The 16,178-nt window shown below is 34.0% G+C and overlaps 1 protein-coding gene across 3 annotated transcripts in view; it reads right to left on the bottom strand.

Annotated features, from left to right (window-relative positions):
* The window catches only part of LOC121410277, a 56,959-nt gene that overhangs the window by 7,801 nt on the left and 32,980 nt on the right, over window positions 1-16,178 (bottom strand). For all 3 annotated transcript variants that reach the window (XM_041602260.1, XM_041602278.1, XM_041602269.1), the window contains 12 exons: window positions 14,252-14,322; window positions 12,580-12,763; window positions 11,071-11,145; window positions 10,036-10,124; window positions 9,198-9,271; window positions 7,273-7,328; window positions 6,328-6,411; window positions 5,312-5,376; window positions 4,046-4,126; window positions 3,302-3,362; window positions 1,841-1,994; window positions 1,037-1,179 (listed from right to left, as the gene is read on the bottom strand). In XM_041602260.1, the coding sequence (XP_041458194.1) occupies window positions 1,037-1,179; window positions 1,841-1,994; window positions 3,302-3,362; window positions 4,046-4,126; window positions 5,312-5,376; window positions 6,328-6,411; window positions 7,273-7,328; window positions 9,198-9,271; window positions 10,036-10,124; window positions 11,071-11,145; window positions 12,580-12,763; window positions 14,252-14,322 (1,137 nt within the window). The remainder of the gene's footprint in view (window positions 1-1,036; window positions 1,180-1,840; window positions 1,995-3,301; window positions 3,363-4,045; window positions 4,127-5,311; window positions 5,377-6,327; window positions 6,412-7,272; window positions 7,329-9,197; window positions 9,272-10,035; window positions 10,125-11,070; window positions 11,146-12,579; window positions 12,764-14,251; window positions 14,323-16,178) is intronic.

Raw genomic sequence — 16,178 nt, forward strand, 5'->3', positions numbered from 1 at the left:
AAATCAGCAAATAAGCACAGGATTCGGGTCAAGTGTCGGGCCCGACATTCAAAGCAATAATTATACACTGTCCCACGTGCGCTTATCTGTGTTGGTGATCTTCAGTGTGAACATTTTTCAGCGTAGATTTCAAGATTTCACAAAGTTCAGTTTATGTAACTGTACCAGATCTAGATCCTCGATGATATACTGACAATCAAGCCCTGTTTTACAGCCTTTCTCATGAAATCAGTGTTTACTGCAACTACTGGTATTTCTCTTTAAATGATTATGTCGCAAAAACCTTTGATTTTGCATTTTATCATTTTTATATTATACCTTGGTGGGGTATGATGAAAGACACCCACAACTCAAAATTTGATGGAGATTGGTCCATGGGCCCCAAGATATGACTTCAAGAACACACAATTAGCCCCATTAAAGTCAATGTGTTATACTATTCTTTGCCTGGTTCATAACCTTTTGATACATTGATTTCAATGGGGCTGATGACATACATGTATTCATAAGGTCATACATATCTCAGGTCCCCATTGACCAATTCCCACAAAATTTGTGTTGTGGAGGTATTTCATCATGGTAAACCGAAATGAGGAATCAAATACTCTGAAATGCAAAAAAGGAAAATTTTATACAAATAATGCATGTAGCCGAGTGCGTTAGTGGAAATGCTGCAGAGCACGCGAGGTTTCTTTAGATAGATGCCGTACTGTGCAGTGTGCATCATCTGAAGAAACCGAGCTTTCTCTGCATTTACTTTAACACACGACAGAGCGAGTGCATTATTTGTTTTATAAAATAGCAACACAGAAACAATTTTTAAAAAATTTAACTACAGTTATGTTAGACTTCTCCCGAGACTTCTACCGCCTGGTACTTTGATCGAGCATGCAATATCAATTTTAGTTGCGCATCTTTTGCACTGCCGTGCAGTGCACCAAAAAAGTTGGATGTCATGTGACGCGTATTGGCCAATCACGATGCTAAAAAATACAGAGCTATCTTATAAAATGACATTATTAATACTATTACTTACTGTTATATGCGAACCACATTTTTTCCTGGCCACCATTTCATCAGACATCCCGGAGATCGGCTCCCGACTCCTCAGGGTTTGCCCAGTACTGCTTCGTGTACTGCTCCGCCTGCTACTAGGTCCAGGTGTGGTCAAGAATGTCACTATATGGAAGTGATTTTGAAGAAACAATAATAGTATAAAGATAAAATAGCATTTACTATGCACCTTGTACAGGCGTTTTTATTACAATGTTTTAGGTTTATAACAATGGATATTAAACTAAATGGGACTACTGGTACAAAACAACGCAGTTATCCTTAAAAAAATGATAAATATATTTGATTTCATTTCGTTGATTGTTTTTCTAAATACATACTTTTGTGACCATTGGATTATCTATAGAAGTATGCCCCCCCCAGAAAAAAATAAATGAAGTGTTAACCTGTTGACTAATTCTAATTGGCTTTGGCCTCTTCCCCCCCCCCCCCACCCCCTTCCCTCACTGCTTCTTTCAGTAGGCCAGAAGATGATAACCTACATGTACATTGTACTGTGCACAATTTCCATAAAAGGTTTTTAATTATTTAAAAAAAAACTTTTTTATTTTAAATTACATGTACCAAATGTTTTTAGGATTACAAGGGATTCACCTTGATATAGACAACACATTTTTATAATCCGGCCTGCAAATATGCTTCGGCATTCTTTTTCTTGAAAAATTATGTTTTCATCAAACAAACAATTTTTTTCAGAAAGATCTCAATGATACAGTAGTGCTCATATCAATATATTCTGATATATAAAGATGATAGGCTTCCTTACCTCTGGTTAGAGGGGGCAATTTTTCGGCCAGCTTCTGATTTGTGAATTCGATCTCCTTGGCATTTTCAGCCTTCTTGAACTCCTTGTAGAATTTACCAGTCTTATCCCTCATGCATACGTCTGCTTTTAAGTGCTTCAGTACATCACAAGTACCCTGAGGAAATAATCCAAGAAAATGTAGACATTTGCACCCAGCATTTGCAGACATGCCAATCGTTCCTTATTTGTTCCTCTTTTTTGCTATGAATACACCAATTCTTTTAATGTATGAATTGTTACTTTTTTTTCAATTTCTGATCATGGAGGATATACATGTATTATACACAGTGCATGACACTAGTGCCGGTCTGACAGTCCCAGACTGGTAAAAATCACTGTCAGGCTTGTAACTTCTTGCATGAAAAGGACTGGTAAATTCTTGCCTATATGTACGAGCACATGTTCAAAAGGGTGAATTATCAAGTTTTCAAGTAGAGTCATTTCAAATGTTTTTTCACCGATCTTACAACAATAGGCTGGCGATTGTTACTTTGAAACAAATTTTAAAAATTACTCTTTTTTGTCTAAAAATATTTTTTTTCTTTCTAAGAATACTTTTTTTTGTTGTGGAAGGTCTGTATTTGGGATCATTTTGACTAAAGGTACCTGGGGTCCATTTCACGAAGAGTTATTGTGATTTCCACCGACTAACTTGCTCCGAGCCAATCAGATGCTAGGATTTCTGGTAGCTTATAACAGCAGTCAATGGAAGTCACCAGCTATTTGTGTCACGAAAATGCTCCCCTGGTTTATATGTTTTCAAACTTTCCTGATTCAGTGACGCCAGAACGTTCGAGTGGACAGGGAGTTTGTAGGGGCAAACCATGATTGTCATTACCCGATAGTTCGCCACTCCAAACCTTTGTCTGATCAGGGGCCTGTAACACAAAGCTTAGGATTGATCATAGAACATTTTTCTACGATTAAATTCATTGACTACAATGTACAATCAATCGTAAAAATCAAGCGTACAGTTAATCGCTAACCTTTGTGTTACAGGTCCCAAAATGTTTTATTTCGAAGTACAATTATATGAACAAGATTTTATACGTAACAGTGATAACATTGAAACCCCGCTCCCCCCCCAAAAAAAAAAAATTAAATCAGTTGTTCCAACAGAAGAAATTCTTTTAGGGAGGACTACATTTTCATCAGTATCGTTCCCATTTTCAGGGAGGAAAATATATTTTTAGGACACATCAGTTGGCAAGGTATAATGTTTTATTTCTTCTATCAATTGTTGCTAATACAATCCCCTCATTTCACTTTTTCTCAAAGTATTCTTTTCTGTCCCTTCCTCTCTTTTTCACAAAGTTTCTCCTGGTATGCTTGTAAGCTAAACTGCTTCAAAATATTTCCACTGCCATGTAATTGATGAGTACTATTCTTAATCATACATGTCAATGAAAAGATTGGTCTTACTGATTTAATGACGTAAATCCAATCATTCTTGATGCTGTCTGGGACAATTACTTGACCAGCTCTGTGAATAAAAGTGATAGGAAGTGAACAAAATTACTCTTCCAATACTGCATGGGTCCTGTTTCTTTAAGAATAGACAAGGTACAATATTTAGTTCAATCAGGGGCGGATCCAGGATTGTCCACAAGGGGGGCAAATTTTTCAGAGGAAAATTTGACAAGCCCCCCAACCCCAGAACAAAAAAAAAGGTTTTCAACGACAATTTAAGGATATTTCATACCCGAAAAAATTGACAAGCCCCCCCCCCCCCAAAAAAAAAAGTCTTCAATTTCAAAACTGTTTATGGCAATTTTATATTAATTTTTTTTTAATTTGCTTCTCAAAGGGGGGGGGGGCTGGATACATACCTGATGAGTTCAGTCAATCGTAAGAATTAGCCCAAGATAAATCCCCACAACCACACACACACAAACTTTTTTTTTTACAAAGTGCGCCATCCTGCCAAAAATATATTTTAGCACCAAGAGGTTCTGCATCTGGTCAACTTTTGATTTTTTCCCCCTGAAGTCATAGTAAATCTTAATTATGATAAGAACCTACATGTATAAAGTTGGAATAGCATATAAAAGAAATCAAAAAGTTTTTTTTTTTCTTTTATTGGGGGGGGAACAATACCATGAAATTTAGAGTGTGCCAAAATGTAGTGATTGCCCTATGGCTAGAATGGTAGACTATCATACGAACCTGTAATTTTGCACACCCCAGTTAGCAGGAAAGTCGGGTAGTTTGTCGTGCCCCGTCCATGCCTTAAACACCGGAAGGGACCTATGATAATAACAAAAGATTCATGTAATATTAAAGTGTTAAATGGTTTGGCACCAAAATATCTACAAGACCTTGTCACGCCTTATGCACCAGCTAGAAGCCTGAGATCATCACACCAGCAACTTCTTAAGACTCCCAAGACACGTGTAGCATATGGTGCACGAGCTTTCTCTGCCTCAGCACCTTCTCTCTGGAATAATTTGCCGTTAAATTTAAGAATTATACAATCACTGGAGACCTTCAAATCCAAACTGAAATCTTATCTTTTCTAACAGTATTAGTTATTGGCACTTTGACACTCATCCAAACTTTCTCATTCTTTCTTTTCTTGTGCGCCTCGGAATAGATAGATGCCTATTATTATATATGATTTGTTTATCAGTGATATACTGTTCATGATGACAACAATAATCAAAATGATTATATTCATCATTGGTATTTTCTACATCATCGCATCATCGTTTGTCATCTTCTGCATTATCAACACATTCACACTTTAGTTTTACCTATCATTATTCTCTTTCCAATTTGGTCATTCTTTTTTTTAATTACAATCACCAAAAAACATTTTTTGAGACTAATAATAATGTAGGATTTGTATAGCACATGTATCTACTCTGCTTCAGTAGGTGCTCAAGGCACTCCTATATTACCCGGCTAAGCTAGTCTACCAATTCTGGTGCACACAGCTTTATGAGGGATTACTTCCTGCCGGTTCCAATTTACCTCACCTTGGTTGCGTGCAGCACAATGTGGGTAAATTTCTTGCTGAAGGAAAACACGCCATGGCTTGGAATCGAACCTACATCCTCCAAATTGAAAGACGAGAGTCTTAACCACTAGACCACGACGCCCCCATAACGACTAGTGTATATCTTGTTAGAAAATATGCCTTAACTTCAATCTTTTTACAGAAATAGAAAAAATGATTCATAAGTAAAGCCCTTTAACTTGAACTAATCATTACACACTATGAAAATAACGAAATCATGTTTAAATTTGCAAATTTACAACTTCTCAGTAAAATTGTTCTATCATCATTGACTTGACCGATGTTTATCCAATTTTATTAATTTTGTCAATATGAAAATTAATAGAACATTAATTATTGTTGCCAATTTGACAAGCAAATTAAGATTAATTTTGATGTTGTGTAAAAAGTGTACCTCAATGGGTCATACTTACTTGAGATATTCTAGGCAGTCTTCTGGCTTCACATTTAACTTTGTGTCAAATATATCGGGATAGTCCTGTTAAACCAAAAATAATGTTCAAGAAAATATACAGTTATTGTAATCATGTGTTGTTAAGATTTATTGACTTAATTTAAAAGTATAAAAGGAAAATAATGAATCATGTGCATATCATGCTTCGGACTAATACATGTTAAGCACTTTACAATAAGATTGAAAAAATAAGATACATAACAAAATGTTATTTGCAAACTCTAATAGCATTTTCCTATAAGAGCTCAGCTCTTATTTCTTATCTTTATTTTTTTGCATAATTTTCTCTTTTTGTCAAAATATGATAGGAGTTGGCAGGCATGGCCTGTCAGACTTAAACAGGATGCGAGAAAAAAAAGGGTCATCATTCCTGAAAAGCTTGACATTCAAAGAAAGAAAAGACAAGTTAAAAAGATCATCACTTTATTTTACGGGGTCTGCAATGAAGGCATTGTTAAGGGTGAACCATTATATCTCCTAATTTTATGGGGTGTGCCCGCACCTTTTACTCCCTATTAAAGTGCTCTACCCGTAGGCAACAGAAGGGGGATGAGGGGGGGGGTTCTGTATCCCCCCTAAATAGGAGGTGGGGTCCCCCCTAATTTTTTTTTTCTTCTTTTCTGTTAGTTTTTTTTGTCCCCCCTAAATTTTGGTTAATAACCTTTTTTTTTTGCTTATCAATTCTTTTACCTGTGTCCATCCCAAAATTTTAGGTGCCCCCCCCCTAAATGTTTTGGCTTCCGCCACCAATGGCCCTACCCTGATGTATTTATGAGCCATTTTCACAAGTGGCTTCCTTAGCATATTTGTAAAATACTTGATAACATATATCAACAGCACCATATTATTTTTGTCTAAATTGTTTGTTGAATTGTGAATGCCATTGAATAATGGCAAAACATTGACTGCTCCAAACATCTTATGTGATCTACACACAATTAAAAAAAACCAAAGAATTTTTTTAACACTGATTACCTGACTATGTATGCAGAATAATTCAACTTGATCTTTAGACATCACTGTACAACTCCTGTTCGTGTTGTTGATCAAATCTAATTCCTGTTAAACAATTAAAAAACAAAATCATAAAAAAATGATATGTCATATCAGATACATTGATTGAGTGAACAATGTTGAATGTAGTAGAAGTATGGTTTTATGCACTGATCATAGGCCAAATTACTTTAAGTTTACTAGTGAAGAAAATACAATCATGGAAATACAGAATGATACATACAATATGTAACATGAATAACAACATTATTTTATCTGGATTCGCATCAGTTTTCATGCTATCAGTATTTGTTAACTTTTGACGCCCTAAAACACTTTTAAAGTACATGTATCCCAATGAAAAAAAACACACACTGAATTTTCATTGAAGAGTGTCTTAAAACTTTCTCTTGTTTTGTTTTTAGTTATGTTTCTGCATTAAACACACAAAACAATTAAAAATAGTACATGTAATAATCAATAATCATTGTATTTCATTGGTAATTCCATGAGAACCGTACATGTAGTGTCACGTGAGTTAATTTTTAAGAAAAAAATTGGGGTGGAATATAGAACGGTGACAGTCAAATCATCTACAATAGATATAAGGAGCTATAAAGTCGGGTCTGTTAATGATTAATTATGAAATTGATCTCAGTAAACCTTTGTAGTACTTAAGTAAAAAAAAAATGAGTCATTGTATTTCATGTTAAATGTTATCATGCAAGCAAACATGATCAACAACATTTTCTCACCTTCTACAAAGGACATGGATAATATCAGTCAAGTACAGTTAATATGTTTGAATAGTGCTTAATCATTAATCAACTGAAAGATAATAAACAAATTAGTGATGTCTTCATACATTTTTCGAGATATGCATACTTACTGTTAAGCGAACATTGTCTATTGTAATACATAACTTACCCCAAATTTATCTCCTTTCTTTAGAATGTAAGTTGCACCAGCTGTCGTCATGGTAACTGCAAAATTATAAGGCCAATCAATTCAAATTAATGGTAATAATTTCACCACATTACTTCAAATGATATGAAAAGTATTTATGAATAATTTGTCCAACCTGGATAACTAATTAAGAAAACCAATAAAGTCTCGCTTATCAATCTGAAGAGAACTTGCTTATCTTATTTAATGTAAATGTAATACTAAAAGTGTGTTTTCGTAATATGGCTGTTCCATCCACTTTAACAGTGGTATAACAATTATTTTCAACATTCAAACTGAAATGATTATTTTTTTAAAGTGAGTATTAATTGTAGATGTTGATTGTCATTTGTAGATATTTTACACAGGGGTTTGGTTTTACTAATTATTGATTTGCAATTAGCCAGTTCATAGTTCCATTCTGCACATGACCAGAAGGTCATTTGTAAAAGTGACGGGGTGATTCAATGTTTAATGAGATAAGCACCAATGTTGATGGCTTGATTATTCATATATTCTTTTGAAATGTGTTTTTCACTAGATCCACAAAAACAACAATGCATCCACTATCCACTAAAAATGGTTTAATAGTTGGCCAAGTATATTGCATTCAAAGAAGAAATGCAACAAAAACCTTCATAGAGTGTTCATTGGCGTGCTTTTCTGTTCACCTGGTCTATGGAATTTCTGCATCCTGCTATGTGCGGCATGCCCACATAACATCTTGCTTTGAAATTTGCCCATCATAATGAAAGAAACAAAAGGTCATTTTACCAAGATAACCCAGTAGGTATGAGATTTATTGTATTGTTAAAAGTTATTGTCAGTAAGGAATTGAAATAGTTTAATTGTCTATAATTATCAGATTAAGTTGCCAAGACCAGTTTGCTCTGCGTAATAACCATTACATAATAAAAACATTGTTTAATTTCTTTATGTAATGCTATTCACCATGTGAACATTACAGGAGCTGTTTAAAAGTTTAAACATGTGTTTAAAATCTTAAACAACAAAGGTTAATTTTTAATGTTTAGTCTTCAATGAATTAAGCATGGTTGTTTAAAACATCTACTGTAAAGTTGATATAGTAAATAGTGTTGTATAAATTTTGAACAGTGTTTTTACTGTGTAACATTAACAACGGTTCAAGGATGACTAAGAAATTACTGGATATTCATTGAAGGTGTTACTATAATAAGAGAGAAAAAAATTGATGGGGCATATAACATGCGCACTGAAAGAATACGGGGTGTTAAAACATACAGCAGTTGGTGTCCAAAGAGGACCAACCACACCCTGTGTTAGTGTTAATATTACACCATACCACAGAAAGAGTGTTAAAGCAATAACCATAAGTGTTTTAATAACACCTCTATGTGTTTGACCAACACCAAATATTTTAATGTTGGGTGTGGTATACTCAGCAGTTTTAAAGGAGATGTTGACCTTGACAAAAAAATATAGTTTATTGTTAAAGTAAAAGAAAAATAATTTTTAAAATATCGGTGAAATTATGAGGAAAATTTGTAAAAGACAATGAAAGTTATTTGAATTTAAAGTTTTTTTGATTTGTGACGTCATATACAAGCAGCTGCCACAAAAGTTATGTTCTACAAACTACATAAATTTCAATTCTTTTAGTGGTTCATGGTGACTGAAATTTTTCTTCTTTTTTGGGTGGGTATGAAATAATTTTTCAGTTGATGTACTAGAGGTACAATAAAACTTATTTTTAATGTTTGGTTTAAGTGAAATTTCATGATACATGTGACATCACTAATTAAAAAAAATAAAAATTTTAAATCTTTGATGGATTTTCCTCAAATCTTCACCAATAGTTTTTATTTATTTTTTTATTTGTCAGGGTGAACTTTGCCTGATTCTTAGAGAATTCTACATATACGTACGTTTTCCAGACAATACAAAGTACATTCCTTCAGCTCGCTCTCTATCTCGAATGATGACTCGATTTCTTGTAAATCTAACAAAATTAAAAGTAAATGCATAATATACAGTGCATTAGAGGTAGATTTTATGTTTCTTGATAGCTTCATTATTCTAATAATTATATTTGGATCTTTCCCTTTCTTCTACTCTGTTCAGTTTCGCTGAACCTTTTCTTGTGAATATACATATACTCCGTTAATGCATTGTCATCATCATCGTAATTACTACACCCAAACATCACCACCACCACGATTTACCAGTTGAGGACAAAAATGGGCCAACATTTTGGTTTTAAAATTCTGGACGAGCACCCCCCCACAAAAAAAGTCTGGTTAATAATCACATTTTTAATTTCCCTGTCGAAAATATTTTTTCGACATGTCATCACTCCTATCACGTTCAAGGGGGAGGAGTGTGCAAAAAATGCAAAATAACGTTTCTAGACTTCTATTGTGGTTTTAAGAATGAATTCAAATTCATATTTTCCCACCGATGGTGGGGGGGGGGGGCTCACCGGAACGGCCACTGGCTACCACCACTCCCACCTCCATATTTTCGTCACTTGCATTTTAATTATAAAACATTGTACGACAACAAACAGACCATCGCGATAATAATCACCATGACCAATGTCAAAGCCATCACTATCGTCATCACCACCATCATCTTTAGCATTGCCGTGTCCGAATCGTATATGCATAAGCTCACTTGTGGTTTCCCGCTGTTGATTAATCTATTCATATATTCATTAAATCGCCAAACCATCATCAATGAAGAAAATATGTTATCAATACTTACACGTCATACCAAGCATATTTACACATCCTCTTTTGTATTTCTGGCGGATATTTAGCAAACTCCTCGATACTCTGCATACTTCGAACGACCTTTAATAAAATGTTTTTAAAAATGTCCTTCAATTAGGAAATGTATTAGGCTTTTAAATTGAAAAAAAAATCCGTGAAAAGAAAGTGACAATGTTTCAGAAACGATATTTGGTAAAAGTTTATAATCGGCCATTTTAAAAGATGATACGTTCACTCATGGGCAAGTGTGAGAAAGAATAGAGAACATTTTTTCACTCAAAATCACGCTGAAATTACTCCTTTAAAAGTGCAAATGTCCATTACATTAGAGAGACCATATTTCGATTTGCCGAGACTTCCGAAATAATTGCACTCTCTTACTTACATACTTACTTAAGGTTGATTTCAAACAAGAGTTCGTATAAATTTTCATTTCTGACACATTTATGTTTAGCCAATTCACGCATTTATCTGAAAATTTTTCTGAAAATTAAATATTGCCAATTATTTATGGACCATCCTCATTTTTCAGAGGGTGATGGTCTCTTCTTTAGATTTATTTCCGTTCAACAATTTTTTTTCAAAATACAATCAAAGTAACAATACATATTCAATATAATAGATATTACAGACAAATCAATGACATTTCGTAACAAATGTTGAATATAAATTAAACAAAACTACAATTTGTTGCAGTAATTTTATCAATGAAAAGAAACAAGAAATGAACGGAGGGACTTGCCAAGAAAAGCAAAAGCTTGTAAAGAAGGCAAGCCCCTAAACTTAGTTTCAATGCTAATTATAAACAAACTATATATACAACTATATACAAAAATCTGACTTGTCCTTAAATAAGGAAATAATAATTTTAATTCAATTTTCTTCAACTATATACTTCATTATTTTTCACAGTCCTGGACTTTTTTACATTTAGATAATGAACATCGATTAAAATAACTGAATAGTTTCAACTTTTGCAAATTAAACAAATAATGTATTTTCTTCATCATTCCTCTTTTGTACTTACATTTTGTATTTGTTCTTGTGATCTATCGTCTTCTTCCATTGATAAGATGTCCTTAATCTTATTCGGTAATCCTTCCTATTCAGATTTAAAAAAAAAATATCGAATGAGTAAGTATCCATGCAGCACCAATAATATGTTCCGGGGGAGCGTTTCATCAACACTTTCGTCTGACATTTTGTCGGTTCCATGACATGTGTTCCGGCGACAATAATTGTTCCGATAGAAAATCTGCAGGTTAAGGCGACCGCACACCTTACGATAATTGATCTGCGACTCAATTTTGGAATAAAATGTAGTAAAATTTGATGCTAATATTGAAATTTGGATTCTTACTGTGTGATGTTCGAAATCCTCGTACGAATACATGTACCTATGTTCAAATCTGTGAATATGCTATAATCCTTAGAATAAAAACAAATTTAATATCTAGTCGTAATGACGTCATAGCAGTCATAAGATTGGCTACGATTTGAAACTAATTTGGCCTTTACTCGAAAGTAAAAGCTTGCAATCTTTCAAAATGGTCATATGAGTATTCTTTAAATTGATTTTAACCTCAAATAAATTGATATGTTCCATTCACATTTTCAGAAAATGAGCAAAATGCGATTTGTTCCAAAATCGGATCGCGAACACCCGTAAGGTGTGCGGTGGCCTCTAACCCGAACATAAGATCTAACCTGCAAAACTAAATAAACCACAATCGTAATCCTTACATTATTCTGAACCAAAAACCTCCTATTACAATCCTAACACTAACCCCCTAACCCTATGCCCTTTGAGATACTAAGACCTGGGGAGCGTTTCATCAATATTTTCATCCGACAAGTTGTCAGATCTGACATCTTTCCTTGATTCTGATTGGCTGAGAGGCACTGTTCCTATGGTAACTGTCGGATAAACAGGTACTTGTCGGATAAAATGTCTGACAAGTCCTTTCATTAAACGCCCCCCTGAGCAAATGTCGTATCACCACTTTGTCAGGTCTGAAAACTTTTATTGGTTTTGATTGGCTAACGAGGACAGTTCCCATGGTAGCTGTCAGATAAAATGGGACTTGTCCGATAAACCGTCTGACAGGTCCTCAATCATGAAACGCTCCCCAGGTTGATATGAAATCGTTGAGATCGTTCTTCAAGGCTATTTTTATTGGTATACAATATTTACCTTGTTCGTCTTCAGTCAGCGTTTATTTTTAGGTCATGGAGTTTAATATCATTTCCTCTGCAAAAATGGAAATTATATACATGTGATTCACAATTTTTCTAGCAGCTTTGCTTTTGAAAGTTGCCTTCGAAATAATGCTTTATCAAACCAACCTACAGACAGGAATTTCTTTCTTCTTACTGTTAATGTTATTTGTTTATTCTTATTATTCATTAATTCATTTTTGATTGTATTTTATATTTTATTTTCACTTTCATTTTAATCTGCTGTTTTTTTATTGATTCACTTATTCCATTTTTTTTTGGGGGGGTACAAATGTAGGTGGGGGATAAGAACACATACTTCTCTTTTTGAGAAGCGTTGATAATCTGCTGCATCGAAGGTCATATCGGGGTAAGCGGAACTGACAATGCCTTTTGGGTAATCCCCATCATTCCCTGTTCGTTTTGCTTCCTCTTCCGCCGAGGTCAAGATCTCTTCCACGACCTCCAGTAAAGTTCCTTTAAGAGCTCTTTCAGATGCCTCTCTGTATAAGAAGATGCAAGAGTATGATGATCTTTAAAATGAGGATGCTGTTGATGATGATTGCACAGCAAAAACTGTGGTTTTAACCGGTGTACATAGAGGACCATACCAGATATTTTACACCGGTGTTAAATTGACAGTGTTTTTTGTATGGTGTTATTACAGCACCCTTGGTTGTTACATTTACACTCTTTGGTGTTATGTTCAATCTCGAGGGTGTAATTTTAACACCTCAGGGTGTGGTCCTCTATTAACACCAACTGGTGTCAGTTTTAACACCAGTTTTTACAGTGTGTAATATCAATAGTAATTATAATTATATTGATGATAATTAGAATAATAACATCAATAATAGAACAATACTGATAATGATGATGTAGTACTGATGACAATATTAATAATCATCATCATCATCAGTAGAAGTACTAGAAGTAGTATTACTAGTAGCAGTAATATCATGGCAAAAATATTTCGTTTTGGGCTTTTTCCATTTCGAAATCAGAAAAACGAATTATCTTCCAGTACGTTGATTTCAGAGACTTCACTGTATGAACATTGTGAAAACGGGATGTCCACATAATGAAATAGGAAGTATCTTCACATTTATAATTTATTGTAGCATTTTAACATCGTGAATGACATCATGATCATTGTCCGTGATTTGAAAACATACTGGGTCACAGTGTATTGTGCAGCTAGCTGCAATATACATGTCTGAAACGAAAATAATGTGACTAACATATCCAATAATCATGACTAGGAATATCATTTCAGCGGGTTCAAATTGAGAACAGCACACAGGGGGAAAAAATGATGAAATGTTGGAAGTATTGCCAAAAACTCTCGCTCGAAGCAATCTTATGTGTAAAAGGGCGAGTCCACCCCAACCAAAAGTTGATTTGAATAAAAAGGGAAAATCCAACAAGCATAACATCGAAAATTTCATCAAAACCGGATGTACAATAAGAAAGTTATGACATTTTTAAGTTTCGCTTGATTTCACAAAACAGTTATATTCAAGTCCTGATCGGTATGCAAATGAGGAGACTGATGACAACACTATTTCTTTTGTATTTTATTATATGAAATATGAAATATTCTAATTTTTCCCTGAACATGTGGAATTAGCATATATGGTTCAGTCAAGTTGGTCCTTATTATCAAATCTGTAAAAAAAATGAAATATTATAATTCAAACAATGAAAACCAATAGAAATAGTGATCGACGGTCTCATGTCCATGTTACCGTGTTGTGCGTATCACTATTTTGTGAAAAAATAAGCGAAACTTTCAAATGCCATAACTTTCTAATTTTACATCCGATTTTGATGAAATTTTCAGCATTATGCTAATTTGATTTTTTTCCATTCATTCAAATCAACATTTTTCTGGAGTGGACTTGACCTTTCAATGTTTGATGTTAAATATTTTTCTGTTTTTATGACTCTTTTTATTTGACAAAATCTGTCGTAAAGTAATTTCAACTTACCTCATATATACTAGGCAGACCATACAAAGCCACTTCACTGCGTTTGCTTTTAGCTTAAACCGCTCATAAGGCTGGAAACAGACAAAAATCCACATTATAAGTATGAAACTCTATATATCTATCCATGTTTTTCAAAGTCATGAGAGGGCTTGAAATGCAGTTTAAATGAAATAGATCACTAATGGGTGTTCACATTCCTTATAAACTATGGGGCGTTGCAAAAAATACTTTTACGTTCCTTTACAAATCAAGCGCGATTCCAAATTAAGTGTAAATGCTTTGATTAGTACACGCAACATTTGTAGTTCATTTTCATTTGCAGTTTTAACGTAGGTTTCTTGCAACGCCCCATAAGTATAGTTTATAATATGAAATCCACATTCATGGCTTTTTTTGGCCATGCATGATTCTAGGACAAAAAAAAAATCCCACAAAGTTAACCCTGGCGCCCGGACAACCTCCACCCGCTCTCCGATGGCGTTGTCTTGATGGGAAAAGCAAATTTCACTGAATATTGTTTAAAAAAACTACCGAAATCTTAAAGGGATGGTCCAAGCCCCGGAATTATTTATATCTCAATAAATAGAGTAAAATTCACAAAACAAAATGCTGAAAATATGATCAAAATGGGATGACAAATAACGAAGTTATGGAATTTAAAGATTTGCATTATTCCGGCGAAACAGTTCTAGGCATATCTTCATGAATATTCACTAGGTGGGGTGATGATGTCATGTCCCCACTCGTATTTTTGTATTTTATTATATGATATTAGGTTTATTCAATAATGTTCTACCAAGAACTAAAACAATTGGATTGACAACTAATTATTGCCGCAACTTATTTCATCATATTGGAGACACATCATTAACACATGTATGAAAAAATTTAACATTTATGATTTCATGTAATAACAAAAGAAAAGGGAAAGTGGGGATGTGACATCATCAGCCCACCTAATGAATATTCATTGCGATAAAAGTTTTCACAAAATATTGATAAAATATTGATAAACTCTAAAATTCAATAACTTCGTTATTTGTCATCCGGTTTTGATGAGATTTTAAGCATTTTGCTCTGTGAATTTTATTTAAATATAAATATTTTCAGCCCGGTCCATCCATTTAACATCTGATTGGCTTAGAAAAATTAAGTTGTCAATGAAAATCAAATAACTATTTCATGAAAAGCTCTTCTGATCCTAATAAATATGAGTATCAGAAGTTGCTGCACTTTATGTTAATGATTATTTGTGAAGTTTAGGAGGACTATATCATTCGTAAACCATGGCCCGTATTCTGAACTCAGGATTGAATTACACTCTCGTTTAAAATTGTGGTTTAACTATGGAGAGCCAATTGGGGAACAAATCCCTAACAATACATATCCAGTCTATTAACATTATTTGACGCTCAAATTGTCTATAATTGTCTGGGAATGATAACTGAAGTATTTGTCTTCATTACGAAAGTACCCAAAAAACAATATAGTATGACATAAAGATATACAATAGCAAACAATTTTTGGCTCCCCATAATTTTAGCACAGAGTCAGACTGACATCACAATAATGGCCCATGTGTACATCTGAAAGCAGCGCCTCCAGTCGCAATTGCTTTGATAAAGCGGTTTATAGACTATTTCGTATTTTTTTATAAGCATGGGGCTTAATAATGTAGCTAATTGTAGGTAATTTACGATATTACCATAGTAACCAAACAATTGATTCGCCCTTGGGATCGTTACGCAACTACATGTACCACTTTAATCGATAGATGTGATGGAGTTTCAGTGTCAAAATAATTCACAATTTTATGACAATTTCGACAGAGAACATGCTCTTGTTTATGGTCACACGGATTTTATTCTTAGTGCATTTTGCAATGGTTACTTAAAAACATATATGTAAAATCCTAAGAAATAGATTC

The sequence above is a fragment of the Lytechinus variegatus genome, chromosome 1 (genome assembly GCF_018143015.1).
Source record: "Lytechinus variegatus isolate NC3 chromosome 1, Lvar_3.0, whole genome shotgun sequence".
Classification (NCBI taxonomy): domain Eukaryota; kingdom Metazoa; phylum Echinodermata; class Echinoidea; order Temnopleuroida; family Toxopneustidae; genus Lytechinus; species Lytechinus variegatus.